This window comes from Eublepharis macularius, chromosome 13 (genome assembly GCF_028583425.1).
Source record: "Eublepharis macularius isolate TG4126 chromosome 13, MPM_Emac_v1.0, whole genome shotgun sequence".
Taxonomy (NCBI): domain Eukaryota; kingdom Metazoa; phylum Chordata; class Lepidosauria; order Squamata; family Eublepharidae; genus Eublepharis; species Eublepharis macularius.
Window position 1 is genome coordinate 20,024,552 of NC_072802.1, and position 23,357 is coordinate 20,047,908.

The 23,357-nt window shown below is 44.9% G+C and overlaps 1 protein-coding gene across 1 annotated transcript in view; it reads left to right on the top strand.

Moving 5' to 3' along the window:
• The first annotated feature begins 2,226 nt into the window (after positions 1–2,226).
• Positions 2,227–23,357, top strand: part of LOC129341262 (connector enhancer of kinase suppressor of ras 2-like) — a 531,721-nt gene continuing 510,590 nt past the window's right edge. Inside the window, exon 1 of the mRNA XM_054996377.1 lies at positions 2,227–2,293. Coding sequence (XP_054852352.1) covers positions 2,227–2,293 — 67 coding nt within the window. The remainder of the gene's footprint in view (positions 2,294–23,357) is intronic.

The following is a 23,357-nucleotide window of genomic DNA, read 5'->3' on the forward strand; positions in this document are numbered from 1 at the left end:
TTTACTCTTTGTGTAACCATCGTTCCCCCACCGTTTAATAAACGGTTATAGATTGCTTCATCTGCAGGCCTCTGCGTCTGTCTCTTATTATGATTGGCTAAGGGACATTTGGGACACCAGTTGTGTCCAACACCCCCATGGATTGTGATTGTGTGTGTGTTTTGGCAATCCTAGATCTTTATTGATGGTTTCATAGGGATCGGGGAGCTTCAGGAACAACTCTTGGGATGGGTTAATTGGGGATCCTCTTCAGGGTCTTGCAAAGCATGCCTTTCCCCTGAGAAGCATAGCACAATTGAATTCCTGAATATGCACCCAAGGCTAAGCTCAAGACTTGCTTGTGCTGCCCCTGAATACTTTCTGCACTCCTAGTTGAACCCACACCATTCTCTGGGTTCCTCAGAACTTCAGGCTTTCAAAAGGCTATCAACATTATGCTTGAGGAAGAACCTCTAAATTCAAATGTTGCATTATATGAAATTTGGAAATAATTGAACAGATGGATGCACAAGTATCTCCTTCACCCTCATTCCTATGACACTTTGCCAGTCATAGAGAAATACATCTCACTTTCCTCTTAATTCCTACCAGGGCATTTTTTCTGGGAAAAGAGGTGGTGGAACTCAGTGGGTTGCCCTCGGAGAAAATGGTCACATGGCTGGTGGCCCCGCCTCCTGATCTCCAGACAGAGGGGAGTTTAGATTGCCCTCTGTGCTGCTCAGCGGCACGGAGGGCAATCTCAACTCCCCTCTGTCGGGAGATCAGGGGGCGGGGCCACCAGCCATGTGACCATTTTCAAGAGGTTCCGGAACTCCATTCCACCGCATTCCAGCTGAAAAAAAAGCCCTGATTCCTACAGATGTTTCATCCCAGCAGGTTACATGGAGTGGCAACTATGAATGCCATGCTATCCAATATCGAAAATTGTCTGGTCATGCTGAGAGAGAGGAAGAGGTTCTTTGCAAGAAGCAGGAGCGATGTGGCGCTCCATTTATTTTTTTCTCTTTCTCTCTTTTCCATGACAGAGAGTATCTTGCAGCCAGACACCTGGGATAGGGAATGAGCAATCATCGCAGGATATGCTCTTGCTTAATCGTATTACAAGGAGCATGTTCTATTCTCTATGAAATAATGAAGGTCCCCAAAGGGTCTTGGCAGCACACCTGCTTGAGAAACGAATCATGTAGAGAGATTAGTCTTGTAATGTTCTATCCAAAAGTTTAGCATCTGCCCAGTTTACAAATATGACCTTCCTGGTGGGTTTCCAAAGGAACGAAATCCGGTTAGCAGCCCAATCTCATCAGGGGCTGCCTTTGGATAAGTATATTTTGCAGGTCATGGCTAGTGGCCGAAGAAGAGCCTTCCAATCAGCTGTGGGTTTCCTCTGCCATAAACGAGGCATGCAATTAAGGGAAGACATGGCAGGGGGGAGGGGGTGGTCCTAAACATGGTTGGGAGGGAAAAGACTTTCACTTGAGAGGAGCGATTCTACCTTGGTATGACTCCCTCTCCTGTGTCTGACATTTGGAAATACTTGATTATAGATTCTGGAGACATCCTGCATTGTGAATCTGGAGCCACTCAGCATTTTTGCCAGCTGCCAAACACTCTGGTGCTTTCTTTTAATTTGTCAGTGACAATCAGCATATTTGCCACCAAGCCGAGACAAGCTGCTATCAAGTTCCAGCGAGCAATATTGTCGGTGTTATTTCTGTCTTATTTTCTTTTTCGCTCTCCTCCCTCCCTCCCTCCCCACCCTGCAACATGCATGATCTTGGAGCTAGTCAAAACCCAAGCTGGGAGGAGGCTGAAGCTGAAGTGTGCAGTATAAATTCATACTTGTGCCAGCTTAAATAAGTAGATCATTGGGTGTAGAGGCTGCCCTTTTTTTTTTGTAAGTAAGTAGAGACATACTGCACCATTTCCTGATTCACTGAGCTCTAGAGGGTTGCTGGCTGTGTGCAGCAGGGGAGGTGCTAGAGCTGATCAAGCAGTGTAATTTTATACATTACTGAATCAGTGCAGGGGAAACCTGGAGGGACAAAGCATCGGCTCATCTTTGGACTGCATTGTGAAACCCTCCTGCTTTCTGCTCCAGCCATGCTTTGAGAGATTCAGCCGTTTCCCTCCCACCTACTCACCCACCCCCCTTTGCTTCCCCACTCCTCTCCTTTTTCCTCCTTCAATTTTTTCCCCTCCTTGTGGTGTGAATGATAAAGTGGTCCGATGATGGCCCTCGTTATGGAACCTATTAGCAAGTGGACGCCCAAACAAGTAGTGGATTGGATGAAAGGTAAGGACATTTCTACATTGCATTCTGGTTTTCCTTCCTTGTATTCTGTAGAACCTGTTCTGGGGCGGAGGGGCATCATACAATTTTTTAACCCACCTCCTGTTCCTTTTTATGTGCATTGCGTGGAGTTCTCTCAGTTTGGGTGTGTGTTGGGGGGGGTATCTGTATGCTGTCTCATAGAGAGTTGACTGAGAGACACGACTGAACGGAGAAGCTGGTTCATTTGACACTCCCGGGTAACGTGCCGCTGGAATCTGTTGGCCAACAGCTGATGCATATGTGAGCACAAATGCTGACAGAACTGTAGACCCTGTTTGCGCCTTAAGAAGGCACCCTTTAGTCATTGCACGGTGTAATGATCTGATGCCTGGCTGTCTTTAAATTTGTCCTGATTAGCTCTGATATGCTCGGAACAGGTGACTTGATGCAGTCGCTGTGCACGGTTGCAGCACTTCTGTATATAGTTTGGAAGGGTTCGAAGAGGCTGTTGAAGGAAGGATGGCATCCTGCACTCTTGAGCCGCACTCATCCTGATTAGAGTCGGGCTTGCCGGCTTTGCTCGTGGCTGTCTCTGTGTTTTGTTCCATGAGGACTGTTCTCGGAGAAAATCCCCCCAGCACCGTGGACAGTGCAGCCGTTGCCATATATGGAGAGTGCAAGGAGGAAGCAGGAAGGACTGCCTGCCTGAGAACAATCTTGCTGGGGAAACTCTTCAGGATAACTTGTCAGGAATGACAGGTTCTGTACCCCCCAACCTCAAACGTTGTGTTGTGCTACAGAGGAGAGCTGGGAAATGTTTTCCGTTTGGATACTCAAGCTGATGATAATGATGGGCACAATTTAGATAAAAGGCATAAAATACGCTTCTGATAACAAGCTGATTTCTTCTTTCTAAGTTAAGAGGGGTGTGTGTGTATGCAGGAAGGTAATATAATATATGTCTGTAGAGGCATGCATTTTAAGGAAGGCTTGGCCTTACACTGTAAGCAAGCACACAAATTGTCTGCAACAAGAAGCCTTAATGTTGCAAAAGGAACTCAGATGCAACATTTGGGTATACACGCACGCATGCACACAAATAATTTCTCTGTCGAATAAATCGTTATCTACATCTCTCTCTGTTCATTACAATGCAGTGTGTGTATATATGCATGCATATATTACATGTACCATAAATGGATTTTGTACTTCCCCTTTCCCTTTTTTTAAAACAATGTTTTGGGTTGCTATTAACTCAAGGCATGTTTTTTAACTTCTTTGAAATTGAAATACACAAAGCAAAGCCTTTAATGCCCAAAGGTTCAGCATATGCACAAAATGTAATATGCAGTATACCATTCAGCTTATTTTGATATATAGACTGAATTGCAGAAATAATTTTTTTGTATTGCATATGATAATTCTAAATTATTGTGTGCATGGTGGACTTTCCTTTTCTATCCTTCCACGCCAATAATGTATACAAATGTTCCGGTCAATGAAGCAGTAACTGGTATATACGCAGACCCTCAACTTATATTATTGACCTGGTGGAAGATCTAAAGAATCCACTGAATTGTTTTCTCAGTTGAGAGGCTCATTATACCAAACTACCTTAGCGAGGAAAGGAGGGTCTTGAAATTACTAGGTGCATAGACAGTTCTAGTTGATATTTTGGAAACAGGACTATTGGAACCTAAAGAAAAATCTTACTCTCTGTAGATTCTTGTTCATGTCTTCAGCGTTATTTTGGAAAGTGAGAATGTTGTCATTTCCCCACTTGATGTGACAGAAGGCCACAATGCAACTGGTAGGAAAAAACAGAGTTTGTCACCAATTTCAGAATAAATCTTGGCATCCTTGTATGTTAGATAGTTAGAAAAGACTATCCTCCACTGGTTGAATTTGCAGCTTCCCTCACCTCCAGATATGCGTGTATGTATATATATATATGTATATATGTATATATGTATATATATATATATATATATATATATATATATATATATATATATATATATATATTTAGGTGCAGGGAGGACAGCATATATAGTCTTAAATATCTAAAGCATTTGGTATGGGGCAAGCTAGACACAGCATCTGTGCTGGAATGTGGACCTTGCCAAATTCCTAAAAATGTGATGCGGATTTAAAGTGCTGTAGAGGTGGGCAAGAGGTATGAGAGTGCTGAACTTTTTTCTTCTGCCTGCTCTTTTCCTTCCCTTGCATTGGTTTCCCCTAACTGTTTCCAGTCAGAGCCACACTGTTGGAGAAGAGGGTATCGGGGAGAGGGACATGTGGGTGAAGGAAGGATTCACACATCCTCCTCCTGCTATGTAGGAATTCAGCAGTGTCCTGATTGTAACACATGGGTCTGCTGCTGTCACGTTTAGCTAAGTACCTCAATAGAACATGGTATGCATGATTACAGATCCTGTATGCTGGCCTTTTGAGTCTGTCTGTCACTCATCATGACATAAGAAATGCAAGGGGATTCCTTGCAGTATTATGGGTTGTCTTTCAAAACTACATTTTGCATTATATTAAAGAATGTGTGCAACAGTAGCAAGGAGTTCCCGTAGTTTGAGGCTTTCTTAGTGCAAACAGTCATATAAGCTTTACTTAAATTTGTTTTATTACTACACCTACAGGACAGGCTTTTCCTTTTGCATTTGCTGTGCAGCAGAACACATATTATTGTATGTACTAAGCAGATAGACAGAAAAAAGATGCATTAAATAATGTAGCATTGCTAAAATGTAGCATGATATCACTAAAGACTAGTCCAGGTTTGAAGCTCTGTTGTTTTAGACATTCCTTGCAAAAATTGCTTTCTTTGGCTTGTAACCTAAACTCTGTCTCTCTGCATGACTTCATTTACTGATGTCTGGTGGCACTGTCTCATCACATATAGCATAGCAATATTACCCCATTTGCTATGATTGTACATTGGGTGGCCTTACTCATGTGACTAAATCAGGGAGGAGCCAAACAATAACACCACGTCCCTTAAAAATTGTCATGATCTGCAGTATCTAAGTTTCGTTTAGAAAAATTTCTTCTCTGCTGAAATGGCTAGTTTTGACTCAAAAGCTGAAGCTGGCAAATATTCTGTACGGCCCTAGACCAAATGTTTACCTTCAGAAACATCTATTTTTGTCTGTAAGAGAAAAAGCTGTGGGTTTATTCTGTAGGTGTTCAGATCTGCCCTCTGGCTCACATCAGGATTTAGCACTGGAATTTTTTCTGGGGCTGAGTCCTAGAAATAAAGTAGCTAAAGTTTTGCCCATCTTTGACTATAGCCAATAAAGCTTCAGCTGCTAAATTTTGGTATGCCTGGCTGCTGAGAAAGGCACATTAGAGCCGGGGAGGACGTGGGCAACTGATGTCTCCCACTGCTGAACTGTTTCTCAGGTTTCTCCATGACCAGCAGAAGAAAGAGGAAACTTTCCAAATCCTGGAATTCCAAAACTCTCAGAACAATCTTTCTCCACTATTTTCTGAGTCAAGGCTCCACTCCATATAATGATACCAGCAAGAAGAAATAGTGGAGAGAAGAAGAAATGTTTCTGCTATTTCTTTTTTCTAAAACATAGTCTCAAGAAGCGCAAGTGGCACCTTCTATTTATCCATAGAGTTTTTCTTAGGAACAGCATCTGTAATAGTTGGCCTGGTTTTCACATTACAGAGACTCTATGAAGGCTACAAGAAATGCTGGGAAATTAATTTCTTTTGGCTTCTACAAGTCTTGGTACTGAGGACTCCAGATAGCTTTGTCTTACTGAATTTGTCTTTGTACACACATAGCCAATAACATTCTAGGAGGATTCTGGAATACTTGGTTGGAGGAACAATGGTAGCTAAAAAGGAAAAATACCCCTTTACTAGAGATTGATGATAAGGATTTCAGACATAAGTTCTATCCTCTTTCATTCATCTTTTATTTCTCAGAGGACAATGCATTTTTTTCTTCTTCTTTCTCAACTTTAAACACTCTTGCTTCAGAATTCAAGCATAGGTTTTGGACTAGCAAAAATGACTCAAGATGATACAAGCCTCTTTATCTGGTGTCTTTTCTTTATCAAAATTATGCACCCCTATAATTTTTACTATATCAAAAATAACTTGAAATTGTGCGTTGAGATCTCCCTTTATGGAATGTCAGCCCCTTGTTCCTAATCTGCTTATTGTCATGACCACTAACACAGATAGTTCTAAAGAAATCTGCATAAGACAAGCCTATTAGCTGTGATAGCTACAGATGGAACTTCCAAGTTTAGAGGCAGTCTGTCTCTGGAACTGTCAGTGTTGGACTTGAGCAAAACAAGTTGGAAAGCATAAATCCTAGCATGTGTGGCCTGGATTTGGGATGGGGCATTGTTGGAGTGAGGGTTAGGGAGCGGAGACATAATGGGCCTTGGAAGGAAAATGCCACCTCTCCTTCCTCAACTTTGCAGCCTCGATAGGCTTATTACGTCCTGGTTTGAATCCATGGAGTATAGTCATTAGAATGTTGAACTAGGATCTGGGAGAACCAGATCTGAATCCTAACTCTGCCATGGAAGCTTGCTGGGGGACCTTGGGCCAATCATACACCCTCAGCCTAACCTACCTCACAGAGTTGTTGTGAGGATAACATGGAGGACAAGTGAATGATATAAGTCACCTTGAGTCTTCTCTGGGGAAAAAAGTGGTTATAAATAAAAAGTAAGTTTTTTTAAAAAAAATCTATTATGCTCCATTTGTAAGCCCTTGCATGTCATCAAGCAGACCAGTGGAAGAGACAGAGTGGTAATCTAAGGGGAACTTTAGATTAATCTGGTAAGCCAAACTCATCACTAGCGCTCTAAGCTATGGAGCCATCCACAGAGCTGCCTCAGGCCCCATGCTAGGGGAGAGACCACTACTCAGCTGTCTTGTTTGCAGTGCCTTCTCTGCCACCACTGAAGGCACTACTGAAGAGGCAATGGTGAGAGATGGAGGCTAGAGGGGTCCCCCAACCACCAGGCAACGGCTCTGACTGCACCTACATGCTCTCTGTCTCCACTGCAGCTGTGACTCGAGAGGTGAGGGGCAGAGGCTGGGGGGACCCCCAATCACCATGCAGCTACCCTCCCCCTAGTGCACAGCGGTTGAGCAAAAATGAAGGGCAGCAGAAGAGAGGGAACTGTGCAGTGTCTGTGCACTCACATGCTCACCTGCCAAGCCAGCCAGCCCTGGCTGGTAGCAGGTGAGCAAGCAGGCACTGTGCAACATGTCCTCTCCTTCTCCTACCCAGTCCTGGCTTGTTGCCAGCAGAGAGGGTCTGTGCCTGCACTGCCAGCCAACCCACCGTCTGGCCAGCTGGCATGCCAGGCTGCAGCTGCCCATGAAGAAGGCAGCGTGCATGTACACATGGGTGCATCACATACTCTTGCTTGCCTGCAGCCCACGCAGCAGCTGTTCTCACACTGCGTGCCACCTGCTGCTGCAACAACAGTAAACAAATTACAGGTGACTGAGGTATGTGATGGTGAAAATAAATAGAGTGAGGGGGGCCCTTTCTATTGCCCAGGGCTACAGAATCACCCAGGCCACCTCTGGTTCTAATGTTCTTTGGGACTGGAAAGTCCATAAAAGGAATAAGATGCATTCTGTGGTTGTTCCGTGGCATTTCCATCTTTTCAACAACAACTCTGTAAATTCTGAGCATGTTACAATGAATGCCAGGTGGCAAAGTGTACTTTGATGTTCTCTCTTAATGACTTATAGCTTGGGGGACTACCTTGGCTTTTTTGCTTGCAGTAACAAGTACTGTTGTTTGCTAAGCAATTCTATGAAGCTCTGCAAAGAAGAATGCCTATTTTACCAGGCAATGCACTTCTGAATTGAAAAGACTCCAATTTCCTCAAACGTATTGATTCTTAAATTCACAGGCCACATTATTTCCTACTAAGTAGCCCCTAAATTGCAAGACAAAACAGCCATAAACATTACAGTTATGAGGCATCCAAGATCACCGTTTGTATCAGGGACATTGGGGCCAAACTAGACAAGACGCTGGGGTGAATCCATGAATGGCTCTTCCAAGCATTTTTTACTAAACAGCAGCTGATGGGGGGGGGGGGCTTTGATTCAGACTGAGGCCACACAACAGGGGAGGGAGAGTCCGACCACTGGTCCCTCTAGTTCAAGGCTGCCTATTTGGAGACTGCCTGGGATTTCCTCTTACCTTTGACTTGAAATTTCTCAACTGGGAGATGTCAGATATTGAACCCAAGACCTTAAGGCACGCTAAATATGAGTGATGACTAATAATTTAACTTGAGAATCCTTTTCTTTTTTCAGATTTGAACAATACCCTTACTTGAGATTGTGCTTTGTGACCCTTACTGTCAGCAGTATTCGTTTATACATGTTGATCGTTAAATAAAACATTATAGTAGTGCGGCATTCATTTTAAAAGCATACTAGCTATGATCTCTCTTCTTGAATTGGGCAGCCTGCTTCCTCTTCCTTCGGTCTGCCTGCATTTTCTTGTGGCTAAATAAAAGTCTGTGGCAACCTGGTGCTTCGTATAACACAACAACACCAACAGAATTAGTTGTGGTTTTCGAGAACATGGCAGGAGATTAAACAGCCGGGATTGTAAAATGTATAAGATCAGTTCCTTCTTAAATGCACCTTTTAGCAAGAGCTTCACACCAAGCCATTTATTCAAAGTCCTGCTGATTGATAGCAGTGTTTGTGTGCCAAAGCCGCCTGCTCAGGAGGTTCCATTGATAATGGATGTTCAGATCTAAATGCACATTTCACCATCACGAAACCATTTCCCCCCCCCCATCTCAGATCTGAATTTTGCCCCCTCACTCGTAACTAGGCTGGAACCATAAAAAATACAAGCAAATCCAGTTGGTAAATCGATTAACCATGCTGCATTGATCCGGTTCAGAATAATGATACCTTCTCAGCAGAAGGGTCTTCCTGAGTACGTAATCCCCTGTTTTCAAGATGGTTCATTAAAAATAATAGAAGGGGGGGGGGAGGAGCAAGGATGCCGATGACGTAAGTGGGCTTGTTAACATTCACATCACGCAAGATTCTGGCAACCCCCATTCTCAGTCTCCCTTTTTTGCCTCTCATTAAGTCAGTACCTGCTTTGTAGCAATGTGTCATGCAAAGGGAGTCTCCCACACTGGCAGAGAATGAGGCATAAAATTGGAAAGCATTGGTAGAGCACCAGAATTTTTATCATCTTCCAGCCAAGCAGCCTTGCACCCATCAAATATGTTCCTTTGGTATTTTCTAATTTAAAAAATGTTTTTGGTACTTCAATGTTCCGAGGGCAAAGCTACACCATAGACTTAAAAGAGTCATTCCCTTTCCCAGGGATTCCTGGGAATTGTAGTTTTTAAAGAGAAGAGTGGTGGGGTGGGATCTTTAACCAAAAGTTCACAGCACCTTTGCAAGCTACAGTTCCAAGGCTCCACTGAAGGTAGTAGCCATGATAGTTAAACAGAAAGAAAACTATAGGAAATTTTTGTAGTGAAGATGGCATTCCGATAATCTGAAGTTAGGAGATAGGTGCCAGTATTCCTCGTTAATTCATTTTAAAATTATCATCTGTTTTCACAGTAAATTTAACTCAAGGTTGAAATGAGCTAGAAGCAAGGAACAGGGGCCCTAAATAAATTGAACCCGAGAGCTGAAATATGCAGTGTTTCTCATGTGGATTCCTTTTCGCCATGTGATCTGTCCATTTGCTTGAATGCCTTTCACAGCATGGGCCAAGAGAATTTGGAAACTGAAGGAGACAATCCAACCAGAAATTTCACCCACCTCAACAATATAATAAATATATAATAAATTAATAAATACAATATAATAAATAAATAAATAAATAATGTCGCCCTTTTAATAACTGAACTGGGAGGATCCTTCACTCAATGGCAGAACAAATATTTTCACGCAGAAGGAATAATCCCTGCATCTCTAGTGAAAGGATCTCAAGTAACTGGCGTTGCAAAAATACTGCCTGCATTCCTGGAGAGCTACTTCCAGTCAGTGTAGACAATACTGAGCACAGTGGATCAATGGTTTGGCTCCGTGTAAGGCAGCCCATAGGGAAGGGGCTATGGTTTAGTGGTAGAACATCTGCTTTGTATGTAGAAGGTGCCAAATTCAATACTTGGCATTTCCAGTATGAAAGACCTATTGTTATGACCCTCTTTATTTTGCCTTTAATTCTCTTCTTATACCCTCTGGGTAGATTGGTACCACCAAGAATTATATTCCAAAATAGTTAATTTAAATTTCCCCTTTAATAATATGTCCAAGCATCAGGTTCTTTCATGGGACTGTGTGGCCCTGAGGAAAGGAATGGGATATAGAAATAACATATACTCTGGGATGGAAAAAACAAACAAAATAAACTTTTATTTTTACAAGAAGCATATCGGTTTCACACTATTACTTGAGCTTGATGGTTTCAAAGATAAAGTTTCTTTTCATAGGCTCAGTCATACAGATATACCTAAACTTTCTCTCTCAGGCGCACACACAGTTTGCCTGCTTCAGATAGATCAACCGCTCACTCAAATGTACATAGACTTTCTCTCAGGCACACACACAGTTTGCCTGTCTAAACCAGAACCAACATTTCTCTCAGAAATGCATAGACACCTTCAGGCTGCACACAGCTTGCCTGTCTAAACCAGAAAACTTCTTTTTCTCTCTCTCAGTAACTAAAAACTGCAGTTCACTATGCCCACACTTTCAGTCACCAACCAGTCATCTCACTCACTCATCCCTCTCTTTCACCCCCACTCTTCATCGGTACCACACCAAGTATTTAAAGACACATACACATTGAAAATCATGACATTTATGCTTGAGGACTGGAAGAATTGCTGCCAGTCAGAGAAGTCAATACTGACCTTGACAGACCAATGGCCTGATTCAGTGGTAGAGCATCTGTTTGGTATGACAAGGTCCTAAGTTCAATCCTAGCATTTCCAGTTGAAAGGATCAAGTACTAAGTGATGTGAAAGTCCCAAGACCCTGGAGAGCTGCTGCCAGCCAGAGTAGATAATAATGACCTTGCTAGACCAAAGACTAGGGTTGCCAGGCAACCAGCAGGAGTCCAGGGGACAGGGATATGGGGCGCGTGTGTGTGTGCTATCACCAAGACATCACTTCTGGGAGAAAACTGCACACCTCTGTAGGAATCACCAGAAACTCTATGGTTTTACCATAGGCTGGGCTGATGTTGCTTCTGGGTTTTCCCTGGAAGTGATGTCATGCTATCACCGATGGCTATTTTATTAACATTTCGTCCCACTGGCTGAGGGAGTGGCAATAGGAAGCAAGTTTCCTGGGGGGAAACTCGAAACCCTACCAATTACGCAATCTCATGGTAAAGTCAGTCTTGCCTATCCGTGCACATCATAGTATTTACTGGATTCAGGTTGATCCCAAGAATCCTTCACGGAGATTCAGTGTAACATGTTCAAACTGGCTCAGATACACAGGAAAGCTACACTTGAAAGTGTTTCTATTTTGGAGAGAAGAAAAGGCACAATGCTTCCAACATTTCTCAGATTTGCTTGTAATATCCAGCTTCTCCTGCCAAGGATCTCTGCCCTAACCTCTTCTGCAGCCATTAGATACCACTGGAGACTCTGTTCCACCATCTGCATGCATTTACTTTGCAAAAACCTATCTTCCACTGTTGTAAAATACTTTTTTGTTTAAAAAATATACTTGAAAAATACTTTAAAATACAATCTCAGCAGCAGCAATGTGTTAAATGACAGACTGTGCATCATAGAATCATAGAATCATAGAGTTGGAAGGGGCCATACAGACCATCTAGTCCAACCCCCTGCCCAGTGCAGGATCAGCCTAAAGCATCTCTGACAAGTATTCATCCAGCCTCTTCTTGAAAACTGTCAGTGAAGGGGAGCTCACACCACCTCGCATAGTGGCTTAGTGCTCATCTGCATGCATTTGTCTACATATGCACTAGAAACACACTAGAGAAAGAGGTTTGGATCCTAAGCCTTGCTTCTGCTTGGACTGCATGTTTTTCCATTGCAGTCCTGCACTGCAACACATGTTCCTTCGGCACTATGGGCTTCTGCTCATGCAAAACCAGCATTTTAATGTGTCCAAAAACATGTTGCATCAGAGAGGAAAGCACAGCAATGCAAAAGACCACCTCTGCAATGGAGGGACGCAAGTAGTTCAGGATCCAAGCCATAGCTTCTAGGGAGGGAGAGGAATTCAAGCACTTCAAACTGACAGTATTTTAATGTGGCATCCCTGAAAGACAAAGTGGTGGTGGTGGTAGCGGAGAGAACCGTCAAGTCATACCTGACTTATGGCAACCCCTGATGTGGTTTTCAAGGCAAGAGACTGACTGAAGTCATTTGCCATTGCCTGCCTTTGCAAAGCAACTCTGGTCTCCTGTCCAATTACTAACCAAGGCCAATCCTGCTTAGCTTCCAAGGTCTGACAAGATCAATCTTGCTTTCGGGACCACAATTTTCCAGGGAGGGGGACCAGGAAACAGCTGGAGTATGTGAAGGTCTAATGTCTTTGGCTAAGGAATTTGAACACTTGAATATATTAGGCCTGCCCAAGTTGTGATTCATACATGCAGCCTTGTCAAGTGTCAGAAGGCTCTGTTGACCTATTTTGATGCTCATTGGGGACAACTAAAACAGGGAAATGACCAAGTCCCCAGAAGATGTGCCCAAATTATAGGTTTAGCTGTTAGGATCAGGTAAGTATTGCAGCATGCCTCGAGATCTTGCAAGAAGGTAGCTAAGAATTCAAATACGGACATTTACACACCTGAAGATGTTCTGTTAAGAAGCGTCATCCGTATAACTTGTTCAAATTCAGTAAACCAAACTCCTGATGCAAATCCATCTCAGATACAAGCTCTGAACAGGAGTGAACTGGCACCCCGCATAGTAATGACAAATTCTGTGTTGTCGGTCTTTGGCCTGGTTTTCTGTTAACTGTGCTGTTTCTCTTCTACCTCACTTCCCACTTCTCTCCCCAAATCTGTGTCTGAATCATAACCAGTACTGTAGTGCATATTCCTGGTGGGAGAATGTTTTGGCAGGAGTATGTCAGGCATAGACAGAGCAGCATTCTGGAATCTACATGCTATACCCGAGTTATTTTTAGGCCTTGTTATTTCTGCGGTAGGGATTAAGGAGAGTCTGAATCTCAGAGGAGGAGGCAGAACTGAAAACAGGGCTTTTACAGTTCACTCATACTGTTCACTCGAATTGGAAGCCAGCTTCAGAAATCTGTTCTTTCAAAGTACTTCTTCTTCCACAGAGCTTATAACTGGTTTTGTTTCAAAAATGTCATGTTCAAATTCCATAAAGCCAGGGCTGTTTTACTCTCGCTTGGTGTTCGATTCTGTCACTTGCTTGGTATAGATTTAGGGTTGCCAGGTCCCCTTTCCCCTTACCCTCCCAGAGGGAGTGGGGGAAACCTAGAGCTTACCTGCTTCTTTCTGCCTTCTGGCCCCACGGTTGTGTGATGATATGACTTCTGGTGATAGCACTTCTGGTGCAGGAGTGCACGCATGCTTCACAGTGGGCCAATTTGGGCTCAAACGGGCCCAACTTAGCCCATTTGTGGCTCAAATTTGCTCTTTGTGAAGTATGGCAGTGTTCTGGGGCAGCGTGATGATGTCACTCCTGGGAGTGACGTTGTCGCACTGCCTGGGGAGTACACCTGGGAGGCCACTTCCTGTGCCTTCCCCCCCACCGGCCAGGTGAGTGGTGCCAGGGGGCAGAGGGTGAAAGTGGGGGGTCCCCTGCCCCCATCGGGAGAATGGGATCCATATATAGATTACAGTTCATTATGAATATATGAAACTATTGGACACGCAACAACCTTTAGAAAGACTTGTAGGACCTTCATGTTTCAAAAGGTACTGCCATGATTGCTGTTACTGATGTTGAGTAGAGGTGGACACGAACTGGGAAAATGATGATTTGTTGCAGTTCATGGTTTGCTGCATTTCACGAACCACCATGAACTTGCCTGGTTCGCAAACTAATTCGTTTGGTTCGTTGGTTCACCACTTCTGGGGTTGCAGAAGGTCTGCAGAAAGCCCATCCCCCTGTTGTCTAGATAACAGATTGATCAGCGCCAGGCTGTCTTCATTGATGAACCGAAAAATGAACCATATGAACAGCTGTAAAAATCATAGTGGTTCGTCACAGTTTGTCAGAAATGAGTTCCGATGAATTGCTGATTTGTGAACCAAAAACTGGCCTAGTTCGTGACGAACTTTGGTTTGTATTTTGGTTCATGCCCACCTGTAGTGTTGCGCCTCTAATAGTGTAATCCTGATCAAAGTTACATACATCCATTGCTTTCAATGGACTCTGTGAATGCGTCCAGCAGATTCCTTTCTAAATATGGTTATCAGGGCTTTTTAAAAAGCTATTTTCTACTTTCATTATTATGTTTTTTAATTGTTGAGGAGGGAAGGCAGCATGGTATCACCCGATTTCATCAGATCTCAGAAGCTAAGGAGGATCAGTACACGGATGGGCAACCACCAAGGAAGACTGCAGAGGAAACCACCCCTGCTTCTCACTTGCCTTGACAGCCCCTGGCTGAGGTTGCCATAAATTGATTGCAACTTGACGGTACACATATTTTAAATTGTTGTATTTTGTAATATGGTGCCTTGAGCTCCTGTAAAGAGGGATTGTACATTTTAAAAAAGAAATAATAAATAAATATTAATCAGACCAGAGTAGTCCTTCTAGCCCATTATTGAATTGCAATGGTTTTGTAACAGCACAGCTAAGGATTTGATCCATTCCCTTCTTGTACTGAATTTGTTCTGCCTTGAGTATCACTCTTCCCGAATTCTGGCTTAACAAGGAGAACTTCTACACATTAATTCCAGAACTGGAAGATGTGCATATCTTTCAGTTCCATCGTTTACCATCCATTCCATGTTTATGATGTGCATGTACACACTGATAAAACAATGCAGTTCCTCAAATTTAATGTAATTGTGTGTATCATTGCATTATCAATTATGCCAGTGTTTTACTGATGTGCACACATGTGCACACATTCATTAAACACTACACAAAATAATCTTGATGCAAACATACGAGCAGTCTCATCAAGATTACTTCCTGGCCATTTTCACACTGCTTACCAGCCATGACAGTGTTTTCCTGGCACGATTTCATGCAAGAACTACCGTTCCTGGCAAAATCGTGCCAGGAAGATGCTGTCATTCCGGGAGCTCAGCATGATATTCCATGGCCGGTAAGCAGTGTGAAAACGGCCCTTGTCATGTTTTATCAATGCACTGACGATGTTTTATCAGTACACTGACGATGTGTTGGCAAGGGAAAGAAATGAAGGAGTCGCAAGCTGTGTCAAAGTGCACATGCAAGGATAACTTGGGAATAAAAAAGTGAAACAATCTTCATTTATTTAGTATATCTGTGTCCCTCTTTTTTCCCCAATAGGGACCCAAAGCAGGTAACAATATATGAAGAAAAAAATACAACAACAAATAAGGATGGGTCCCCAACTCCTAACAATAGCCTTGGTTGCATTTTGTTGTGTTGCCCAAGCATTCCTAAACAACCACTAATGAAATCCTGCACAGCAACACAGCATGTTGTCATCATGCTGGCACCCCCAAAGCCTGGCCAAGTGTACAGCCACTTCTGGCTGATGCGCTTCTGATTCCAGTTGCAGAAACTCTGGGTTGGAGAAGCGGCTTGTCCCCTTCAACTTATTCTGGAGATGTAGCAAATGGATGATCATGTTTCCATCCACCAGGAGTCTGTCTACACGAGACATCTGACATGTGAAGAACACACGTCGGGAAATGCAATGTTAGCTGAGAAGGGAAGTTTAAAAGGACAGAGCCGGCAGCAGGGCAAAGGCTTTGCTATACACTGGAGCTGTGTGAAGGGGCTGTGGAATACCAGGAGGGAAACTTCAGCCCATTATCACCTCTCCAGGTCCAAGCACGGCTCTGGAAGGCAGCTCCAGCCCGTTTCCATTCCTTGTTGCCCTCTGGTTGTGATTTCACACAGTTTTAGATCAGAGAGCACAAACTGAAGAGTTGGCTTTCCAATGAATCCTCCTTCTAATTGTTCTCTAGACATGACTGCTGTGCATAAAGATGGTAACCTCTGGACACTTTGTACATAGAGTTCTGTGTTCTGTTACGATAGTAATAATCGGGGCTTTTTTCTGGGAAAAGAGGTGGTGGAACTCAGTGGGTTGCCCTCAGAGAAAATGGTCACATGGCCGGTGGCCCCGCCCCGATTTCCAGACAGAGGGGAGTTGAGATTGCCCTCTGCGCTGCTCAGCGACACGGAGGGCAATCTCAACTCCCCTCCGTCTGGAGATCAGGGGGCGGGGCCACCAGCCATGTGACCATTTTCAAGAGGTTCTGGAACTCCATTCCCCCACGTTCCTGCTGAAAAAAAGCCCTGGTAATAATAATAAATGACTCTATGAGGCAAATGAAAGGTGTCACCTAGAGTATCTCTACAAGAGACACCTCAGTGCATGTTCATCAAGTGTAGAGAGACTCAACATTAGCCAAGAAGAATAGTTTTAAAAGGCAGAGCCACAGAGATTGCTCTTCAGAGGATTTGTTCATTTCATCATCACACCCCTGAAGGCTCGGTCAGTTTCCCCATGGTCCAGGCAATGGGGTGTTCTAGAGAAGGGTACCTTTAGCCTTGATAGGGGAAAAGCCTCGGGCTTGAACAATTTTATCCTGGGATTGTGGGTTGAAGAACAGACATTTCTTGATTTTAGCGCTGCCTGGTCAGGGCCTGCCACTGTAATACTCTGCAGTACTCTTGTCATGCTCCGGCGGGTCTGTATGCGGTGCTAGTGGGGGAGTGGCTGTGCTGGCCTCCCCCGGGGTGGGGCAGTCCCACTGTCCATGGCCTCAGCCACCTATTCAGCCATAACAACAAAGCCCTGGGGGTGAGAGAGGGCTCCCCCACTGGCCTCAGCCTGGGTGCCCTGGTGCTAGGCACAGGGCCTATATGTCCAGCAGTTTCCCTCAGAAGCTGCCTCTTACTTCAGGGGCAGGCTTTCTCTCTCTCCCCCCCCAGCTGGGGTCTGGAGCCCTCCTTTATACCTCCCTTAGGGCCAGCCCCACCCCACCCCCAAGGTGAGGCCCAACACCTGGGCCAGGGGTGGCCACATGCTTTGGCCCAATTTCTTCCTGGGTTGCCGGTAGGCCCTGACTCCCACTCTGCCCAGCTGTTCCCACCCCCTCCCAATGGTCACCTGAGCTACCACAGCTCCTGGCAAATTGCCTTTCTGCTGGTGGGCTATGGGGGCGGACTCATCCCTGAGGCAGGCCTTCTGGCTTTGGGTCAGGTCGGCATTATTCCCTGCTGTGCGGGGCTGGCCTGGTGCCCTGGAAGCCGTCTGGGGGTTGCACGGTTGGGCCACAGCTCCCTGGCCCGTCTGCCACCCACCCAGCGTCCAGCACAGCAGGTGTTGCTACGTCGGGCTTGAGGAGGCTCGTTGGGGCTGTGCCGCCAAGAGCTCATTGCCCTTGCCTACTGGCCTGGCCACAGCACCATTCACCCCATTGCCCAGGAGCCAGCTCTTCCTACTGTCTGTGCCGCTTCTCAGCTGTTGTCTGTGGTGGCTGAGGAGGCTGTGGGGGCTTGCCAGCCAGAAAGTGCTGTCGGCAGGTGGGGGGGGGGTATGTTGTTGCTGCCTGACTGGGGACCGGTGGGCAAGGCTGTCCCGGGGCAACTCTGTAGTAATATTTTGGAGATGAGGATACCCTGAGACTACGGGTACCTTATCAAAACACAGCTTTGGTCTGCAACAATGCCATCCTAAGAAAAGTTGCACCCTTCTATGCTCATTGACTTCTACGAGTTAAAAGGATGTTAACTCTGCTTAGGACAGCACTGTGCAAAGGAGCCCCCAGATGGCATGCATGCTTTTGTGTTCATTTACTTGGAGCCATGGAGAATGGCCTCACTGCAGAAAGAACGATAGGCAAGAAGGAACAAAAGCCACCCTTTTGTTCTTCCATTAATGGGGCTGCATTAAAATGGGGGTCTTGCTATAGTCATCATTAATCCTGAATACAGAATAATGGTCTGGCATGCCCCGAGCATGTTCCTGGCCTTGAGGGCAATCATAACAGCTTCATTAAGAACCCAACCTACAAGCCCAGAACTTTCAGAAGACACAGCATTGTGCGCCAAAATCCTTCCAAGCCAGAGCAGTGGGCCACTGCTTCTCTGAGCCCAAGCCTCCCCGAAAGCTCACTTCAATCAGCAATGAAGTCGGTGGCCTGTTCATCACTAATCAGTCTCGACTCTGCATAAATTGCCCCTGAGAACACGTGTCATTGAACGAGCCAACAAAATGCTGACGAGGATTCTCAAACTACAGCTGCAGATGCAAAAGTGACAGTTGCAACACGTTGCCCCCTCGGATGTGTGGAACAAGATTTTTTGTGTTCCTCTTCAGCAGTCAGCTAATTTTATTATTCAGTGTTTATCGGGGACAAGAATCTTGGTAGAGTCCAGTCTGTGGGTAACAGCAGGGGACAAGATTTAATTCTGATTAAACTGCAAGTCCAATGCTCTGGGGCAGGTAATAGGATCAGGATTGCAAGCTGTAGATAGGCATGGTTCTAGGAACTTCCTAGAAAAACAGGAAAGAATTTAGTAAGGAATACACAGAGGGCAAAAGGCAAACTAAAGTAAGGACAAGGAACTGGTGGACCAAAACTAAACAGACTGATTAATAACTTTCAGGAGTTTTTTTAGCATTATCTGACAGCCTCCAGCTAACTGTTTTTGTAACTTTAAAGGAGCACATGGACTCACTTTTTTAAAAGTTATACCATTCACCCTTATTGTTATCCATCGCAGCATGAATGAAACTGAACTTTCAATAAGATATTTCAACGTGATGTGGTAAATCAGTTCCACTGAAGTCTACTGTAAAATTGTGCCTTAAAAAATCCCAAACCTCTCAAGGGGAATAAGCTCAAAAAAGCATACCAAGGGGCGTAGACAGCAAAAGGAACAATTAACTTGAACACTTCTAGGGAAGCAGTCTATGCCACCTACGAGCTCCACCATTTTCTGGAACCAATGGGTTGATGCCACCCTAAGAGCTCTTGGGCCAGTTCACCACCAAGTGAAAGAAATCTAGAAGACTGGTGCCGCCTGCCTCACATGGTCACTTCCCAAACAGGAGAAATTGGATTTAACAAAAGTAGGCCCAAGGGAGGAAAGGAGATTGCAACCCTTCACTGCTAAAGTGACCATCGTATGCATGGAGGGTAGCAAGCTATACTCACTTTCCCCTCAGCCAACACTCCTCCACACTCTGATCTTAGGACTAATGCTCGCTGCTTTCTTTTGCGATACGAGGAAACTGCCTGTGTGTAACCCTCATTTCAGCAGTTCAGAAGCTGTCTCCGTCACTTATTCACATCACAGACCTAACTGTATTCTCCTCCAGTTCAGGCCCCTGAGATGTCTTCAAGTGGACCTCCCACTTTAGACATAGAGGAATGAACATAATCTCCATTAGTCCAACAGATGTATTTGATTTGGACTATCACTTAATTATGGTTTGGATCCAAACTTTAGGGATAGATCCATAAGTGGAAGGGCATCTTTCACTCACTGAAGAGCATGTGTAGATCCCACCCAATAACTTCTAAAGTCCAATAAAGTCTGCCACATGCCAAAATCAGACATGAACACCAGAATTCCCGTCAAGGAATGAATGACCTGTGCTTCTTTACATCTCCATCATGTGCCTCTGCTTCGCAGTGTCTTCAGTTTCAATGTTGTTCTCTGTCATTTCATTTTCTCTTTTCCTTTGAGTCATTGCGAAAGATGGGAACCTGAACATTAGTCAGTAGAGGGTTCTCTCTGTTTATAAACAAGAATTCCCACTCTAGCAATACGGTTAGGAAGAAGTGGAGTGTTTCAATCAATTCTTTGCAGATGTGCACCATCGCTTAGCATCACCTCTAGGATTAGTTTGCAGTTAAGAGAGAAAACATACTAAACAAATTCAGGAACAACAAGACGAAAAAGAAGCAGAATTCTCTTTTTTTCTTCAGTGCACATGATTTGCATTTCAGGACAGCACAGGGCTGGTTCGCACATGCTTGTGTAACTTCATCTCTGTCAAAAAGGGATGAGTATATCCCACCCCCGCCCCATCCATTCCATTCCTTTACTGTTCTGGAAGTTCTCACTATATTTTATTCCGTTGATTCCTATTTAACTAGGAGGGTTTTTACTATTAATTCTGTAACTGGAAACTTCTGCAGCTTTCTGTGAATTTGCGGCTTCCCCCCGTCTGCATTACTAGCACACTAGTGTGCACTGTAAACAAGAAAACTGATGTTCCTGTATATGTGTGTGTCCTGAACCCACCTGGGAGCCAGTTTCTCAGATGATGACCAGGAGGAGCCAGAACCGATGCTGAAGAATGACCTGGAGGGTCAGGCAATATCCAGTGCCACTGGGCGCCTCCCAAACTCAGAACCGTGTCCAGATCTAGGGCCCTGGGATCCAGAGGACTTGCCTGTGAAAGCTTGGCTCTGAGCAATGCTGCCAACATGTCAGAATCCAGGGCAGCCAGCCCACTGCTTGTAGGGCCAGATCCTGGACCACCAGTCCCCCAACATCTCCCCCTACTTGGTGAGGTCAACAAAGATGGTGGTCCCACAAGGAGCCAATGCAGAATCAGAGAAGCGCCAGACTTGCACCCTGTGTTCCAGTTTATTGAGCCAGATCAGTGTCTGAGCGCATGGAGCACTTTGCAGTTTCAGGGCTCAATCAAGCCCTAGCCAGGTGAAGCCCAGGAATGGGTAGAGGCTTTTTGCCCTCTGGGATATTTTAGCCCTGGGTGAAGCAGCCCTTGGGTTCACCAACCAGTTCTTGTCAAGATCCCCCTCTGACCAGGCCAGCAACTCAGATCTGGAGGGCTCAGAGGAAGAACCTGAGGACCAGCAGGGACAGGTGTTGCAAATGCCAGGTGTTGCAGAGGTACCGGCTGACCATGTGCCAGAGGCCACACTGCCAGAGTCTGCAAGTGAGGCCCTGGCTCACCACACCCCAGCAGTACCCGAGAGTACCCCACCAGAGCCTGCACACGAATCCTGCAAGCATGTCCAAGCTACCTGCTTCACGGACCCCAGCTGGGCTCCACCAGGCAGGGCACAAACCAGGGCTGATAGTCCCTCCAGATTGCCTCCCATATCGAGGGAGTGATGGTGGCAAAGGAGCCAGACCGAAGTAGCACAGAGGAGGTGAAGTGCAAGGCCATCTTCCTGGAGACTCAGATCAGGACTCTGATGGCAATACTTCCTTGCAGGATCATGGCCAGAGCAGAGCCTCCTGAACCCCAACACCAGATGCAGCTGAGCCAGATCAGCCTTCAGTGCTGGATCAACCAGTTCACTTTGCACTAGCCTGGTGTTCCAGCTCCAAGCTCCCTCGCAGACCACGTAAACCGACGCTTGATGGGACCATCTGACCAGGTGCAGGGCAGCTCCAGACCCTTGCCTGCTCCAGTGTTCTAGACCCTGTTCTGTGATAGCCATCAGGCGAAGTCCTGGCTCTCCATGTGATCATCAGACTAGGAAGCCTGGGACCAGAAGAGTGTGCTTCTGTATAACAGTCATGCTATGCGGTGTGTATACTTTTGCTGTGCTGAAATTAAATAATCTCAGCATTTGAACCATGTTTGGAGTAATAACACTTCACCAGGGGCCGTTTTCACACAGCTTACCAGCCATGGAATATCGAGCTGAGCTCCCGGAACGACAGCATCTTCCTGGCGCGATTTCGTGCGAGAACTACTGTTCTCGTGCAAAGTTGTGCCAGGATGACGCTGTCGTTTCGGGAGCTTGGCATGATGTTCTGTAGCTGATAAGCTGTGTGAAAATGGCCTGTGTCCCAACTAACCCGCATAGTGCAGTAGCTAGAGTGTCAGGGTTGGACTTGGGGGATCCCGGTTTCACTCCCTATTGTGTTGTGAAATCTTCCTGGCTGACCTTGGGCCATTCTTTCTAACTTATCCTAAATTGCTGCTGTGAGGATAAAATGGAGGAGAATGTTGTCGTAAGCTGCTCTGGGTCCCCACTGGGAAAAAAAGTAAGATATAATTTTTTTTAAGGAAGAGATTGTGACCTGAATAGCCCAGGTGAGCCTGATCTTGTCAGATCTCAGAAGCTAAGCAGGGTCAGCCTTGATTAGTAATTGGATGGGAGATCTTCAGCGAAGACCAGGGTTGCAAAGGCACCTCTGTGAGCCTCTTGTCATGAAAACCCCAGGGGGGGGGAAGCTATGACTTGAGGGCACTCTCCACCACCAAGTGGGAGATTAATATGCCAGGATGGGTACCTGAAAATCAGAACTGCCCCTACTCAATAGGATTGTTAGAGCAAGCAGGTGATATTTTATTCCCATTTTACTTTTATGGGAGATTTTGAAGGTGCCTTTTCAAACAATTCAGTTGTACCTTCCATTTTCCCCTTCCTGGCCAATGGATGGTGTTACTGATTTTTTTTTGAATTACAGCTAACCTTGAAGAATTACCAGCCATTGTGAGAATAAACATTATGGGAAACTTTTTAAAATTTTAAAAAATGTACAAAACTACAGGGCCAAAAAACCGATGTACATTTAAAAATAAATAGTGACAACTGTTATGATTTTTATGTACATCCTTTGGAGCAGTATAGGACACAGCTGTTGGAAAGTAATTTAATGTAACATACAGTAGGCAAAAAATAATGAGCAGGGAGAAGCATTCTGGCTGTGAGAACTGACATGAGGAGTGTAATTAAGATTGCCAACTGGCCAGGGGGAAAAAATGTCCTGCCCGTTCGATAGAAGTTTAATATGCAGAAGCATTTAATATGCAGTTGAAGCTTTTCATTGCATTAAGCTAAATAACATCACCTGATAATTGCTGCAGATCAAAGCCAGAGAGCCCAGTTTAAAAACTGGCAACTCTAAGGGTAATAAGGACAAAAGTTATTTTTATGTTGTGG